Here is a 4,578-nt window from a genome sequence, read left to right on the forward strand (position 1 = left end):
CCGGCACCCCGTTACTTCGGTAACAGAACCCCACTATTAAGCCCTGGAACAGTTATTAGGGGTGTTATGGTACCTGCACCCCATTATCTCGAAACCTGAACCCCAATATTAAGTTCCGGAACACATTTTAGGAACGTTCCAGTACCTGAACCCCCCCTGTTCTGCTACCCGCACCCCAATATTAGGCTCTGAATGGCTATGAGGAGCAACACGGTACCCATACCCCAATATTGTGGCTCAGTGCACCTATAGGAACACTACGGTCCCAGCACCACGCTACCGCAGGAATTACACCCCACCACCAGGGCCTGGTGCAACTCTTAGAGGGCCGTTACAGCACCACCACCACTCCGTAGCCCCTCTGGAGTGGCTATTAGGGGTGTTACAGTATGTGCACCCCACGATTCCAATGCGTGCATCCCCACATTAGCCCTGGGAGCGGTTATTATGGGTGTTACAGTAGCAGCATCCCACTATTGCGGTACCTGCACCCCAACATTAGCTGCTGGAGCTGCTGTTAGGATCGCTGTGGTACCTGCACCCTACTGTTCCTCTCTGGAGCAGCTATTGGGCTCTTACGGTACTTACACCCCAACACTACCACCAGACATTAGCAACGTTACGCTTCCACCACCCCAACTATCCCCCCTATCCCAACTACTACAGGCATTACAGTACTCACTACTCAATGGCCTCAGGCCCGGCTATTAGGCACATTATGGCCCCCCAGCCCCTAATAGCTGCACCTGCAGAAAAGGGGGGTCGGCTGGCACTCACCCCCGCCCCCACCGCGGGCTCCAGCGTGCTTGGGGGGTCTCCCTGGCTTCTTCTTCTCCTTGACCTTGTTCAGCTGCTTCTACAAAGGCGGTAGGAGTTGGGGGAGGGGGGGTCAGCAGGGGGGACCCAGACATCTGGGATGGTGGGGGGGGTGGGAATCACACTCACCCTGTGCCGGGTGCTGGGGTGGCGCTGGTTCCCGCTCCACAGGGGGCTTCCATTTCTGGAAAGGGGGGGGGGGGGAATAGGGGGATATGGGGGTGAGGGAGGGGCGATCCAAGCCTTGCCCACCCGCCCAAGGCACCCCAACTCACCACCGTCAGCTTGCGGGGGCTGTAAGTCGTCTTCTTGGTGACCCCTGACCTCTGCAGGGACAGGGGGTGAGGGTTAAGGGGGAAGGGGGTGGCACAAGGGGGAGGGGTGGCACAAGGGGGTGCCTCCAGGGGGGCACTTTCACCTTGGGGCGTAGGCAGCGGCGGCGCAGGCAGCGCCATTGGCGCTTGAGGCCGGGCTTGAGGCGGCGCAGGCAGATGCAGCAGGTGCCGCAGTCCTCTGTGGCCAGGCAGCCCGAGCAGGAGCCGCAGCCTAGGCCCTAAGCGCGGGAACACGTAGGAACATGTGTCATACACCAACATACATCAACACGCCTCTGCACGCAGCCACGAGTGTGGGCACAGGGTGACAAGGGATGGGGGAGGGGTGACAAGCATGACAGTGGGGCAAGGACACAGCACCACACGTCACCCTGCCGCCACACGCATGGGGGGGCTGCGGATGAGGTGGGGGGGACACGACAACACACGATGACATGCGAGGACCCGGTACCTTCTTGACGATGCGGAGGGCAGCGGCGCAGGAGGCACTTGGGGGGGCGGGCGGGGGGTGGGGTGGGGCGGGCGCAGGCGCTGCAGATGCCACAGTCCTCGGGATGCGACAGGCCTGGCAGGCACCGCAGCCCACCCGCTGGGGAGGGGGGGAGCGGTGTTGAGGGGGGGGGAGGGGAGCACCATCCCTTCCCCATGCACACACACGCCCTCCCCCTCCCCCAAAAGACGAGACAAAAAAAGGGTGGGGGGCTGCGGTCTCACGCGTCCCAGCGGTACCTTGAAGAACCGCTGCTCCCGGTTGAAGTCACGTCTCTGGGCTGGGGGGGGGGGCACAAGGTGTGGAGAAGAGGGGTCAGAGAGCACCCAGACCCCACCGGGACCTCCCCCCACAACCCCCTTGGGGGACCCTACACACATCCTGACCACAATTTGGGACACAGCGACATCCCCCTCATACAAGAACCCCCCTTGACACCCCCCCTCAGGGCACCCTGAGCCCCCCTTGACACCTCTTCTCAGAGCACCCTGACCCCCTAGGACCCCCTGACCCCCCCGAGAACCCTGAAGAGGAAAAGGAGAGAAAGAAAAGCTCAGAGAATGATGGTAATCGGGGGTGAAAGGCTTAGAGCATGAGGAGAAAGGAGAGGAAGCCTCAGAAAAGAGCCATGATGCCAATGGCAGGAGGAACGCCCGGAGAAATATTGGGGTAATAGTATAAAAAACCTTTAAACCAGAAGAATGAAAGTTATAATAGGAACGAAGCTCCGAATAAACTGGTGAGGATGGAGAAAGGAAGGCTCAAAAGATGACGATGATGCGTCAAGAAAAACTCGGGGGATGGCAACAACGCAAGGCAGCACGACGAGGGCGAGCGGCGGAAGGCCAGAGGGTAGGAACGACGCGAGGGTGAGCAGCAGCAGGAAGGCTCGGAGGATGGGAATGATGCAAGGGAGCGTGACGAGAAGGACAAGTGGCGGGAGGAAGGCTGCGGGACGAAGGCTGGGGGGATGGGAACGTCGTGAGGGGAGCATGACGAGAAGGGTGAGCAGCGGGAAGAAGGCTCACCGCGACACTCAGGACAGAGCCAGCGGCAGCGGCGCTGACTGGGCAGTGTCACCCCCGGGAAGATGCTCTGGCAGCTGGCGCAGCACCTGGAGAAGGAGAAGCAGGCATTTGGTGGGGGAGGGGGTGGGGAACAAGGTGCCTGTGCACCTCTCCCCACCCCCCAGCGGGGACTCAGGCATCTGGACAACCCCCCCCCCCCCGCCCCAGCCAGGTTCCACCTCCCCCCACCAAAGGGCAGACTCTCCCCACCCTGGGGGTCCCAGGCATCTGGGTGCCCCCTCCCCTGGCGTCCGTTGTCGTCCCCCACCCCCCCGGTAAATCCCCTCCCCCTCACTCACGCCACCACCCCGGTCCTGGGGGGGCTCTGGGGGTGGCCGCTTGCGGGTGCGTCGTGAGAGGCGGAGGGGTGGGGGGGGCCGGGGCTGGGGCCTCGGCTGGGGGTGGTGGGCTCGGCGCTGGGGAAGGTGGGGCCTCAGCTGGGGGGGGGCAGGGCCTCCACTGCCTCAGCCTCCTCCACTTGCTCCTCCGGGCGGGGGGGAGCTCCGGTGGGGGCTCCGGGGGGTGCCCCGCAGGTGGGCGCCATTTCGGGCCCTTCCTGGTCTAGAGAGAGAACAACAGAGGGTCAGGGGAAAGGGGACACACATTTTGGGGACCCCACGTGACCCCCAACCTGGGTACCCTTTATGTTTTCCCTAGATTAGGATCCCCTACCCCCCCAATCTGAGGCTCCCTCTTCCCCCCCCTTTTGGGGACCCCCCCTGACTGCACCCCCATATTACAGCCCTCCCCTGTTGCAGGGACCCCAACTGTGTGTGTCCACCCCATGCCCCATTAAATCCCTCCATTTTAGGGGGACCCCCCCCCCCAACTTTCAGCCCCCTGGTTTCTCCCCTCCGACAACCTGGAGGATTCCCCCCCCATCCCCAATCCCCAATCTCAGTTTTGGGGAGCCCCCTAAATTCAGGCCACCCCCCTCCCAGAATATTCATTTTCCCCCTCTCCCAGCCTTTTTTGGGGTCCCCTGATTTTTCGGGGGCTCCCAGGGATTTAAGGAACGCCCCCATACTTTGGGGGGGGCCCGAGTGCTCCAGCCCATTCTTGAAGTCGAAGTTGCCAAGGTCACGGCTAGGACCCAGGAACCGGCTCAGCTCAATCTTGCTGCGAAACTTCTCCCCTGTGGGGCTGGGAGGGGTGCCCAAAATCGGTGGGGGGTCCCCAAAACCACGGCAGGTTGGGGGGGGGTTTGCCAGCTGACTCAGGAAAGGACCCCAAAAAGGCAAGGGAAGCAATGCAACAAGGGAATGGAAACCACGAAAGGGATAAAACTGGGGGGGGGGGGCGCAAATGGGGGTTCAGTAGTATTTTGGGTCTCAATGTACCCCGGGTGACCCCATAGTGGCTCCCTATGACACCAAAATGGCCTGGGGGGTTTTGAAAGAATTAGGGGGAGCTTCAGATTGATGGTGGCTGTAAAGCGGGGGCTGAAATAAGTAACAGAGATTTGGCAAAGAATTAGAAATGCAGGGGACCCCCAAAATGCTTCTGGGAGAAGGAAAAGGCTGTAGGGGGGGCTGAAACCACCGTAGGAAGGGGGGGGGGATGGGATGGGATGGTACTGTTTAGCTAAAGGGAGCCCCAAAAGTGGGAAATGGGGCCTGGACCTGAGGTGGTGAGGGTTGAGCAAAGCCCACCCCCCCCAAGGCAGGCCAGGGGGATGCCCCCATCCCTTGGGAGTGGTGGGGGAGGGGTACCTCTGGTAGTAGGTATCAGTGCGGCCGCAGGTGGCCCCAGATTTCCGGAAAGCTTCCCGTCGCTTCCAGCCGGGCCCCAGGGCGGGGCACTCCACCCAGTCCTCAGTCATCGTGGGGGGGGGAGGGGGGGCTACTGCGGGAGCGGGGGGGAAGGGGAA

At 61.9% G+C, this 4,578-nt stretch overlaps 1 protein-coding gene across 1 annotated transcript; it reads right to left on the bottom strand.

Annotated features, from left to right (window-relative positions):
* Positions 1–777: 777 nt before the first annotated feature.
* Positions 778–4,578, bottom strand: LOC114011447 (methyl-CpG-binding domain protein 1-like; the record flags this gene model as incomplete). Its single annotated transcript, XM_055790075.1, is given in 11 exon segments — positions 778–856; positions 946–1,000; positions 1,092–1,142; positions 1,235–1,369; positions 1,603–1,740; positions 1,881–1,921; positions 2,670–2,755; positions 3,008–3,103; positions 3,143–3,269; positions 3,736–3,851; positions 4,421–4,578. Coding segments are annotated over 11 exon segments (1,034 nt in total), but the record flags the coding sequence as incomplete, so codon positions are not given.

This window comes from Falco peregrinus, chromosome 18 (genome assembly GCF_023634155.1).
Source record: "Falco peregrinus isolate bFalPer1 chromosome 18, bFalPer1.pri, whole genome shotgun sequence".
In the NCBI taxonomy this organism is placed as follows: domain Eukaryota; kingdom Metazoa; phylum Chordata; class Aves; order Falconiformes; family Falconidae; genus Falco; species Falco peregrinus.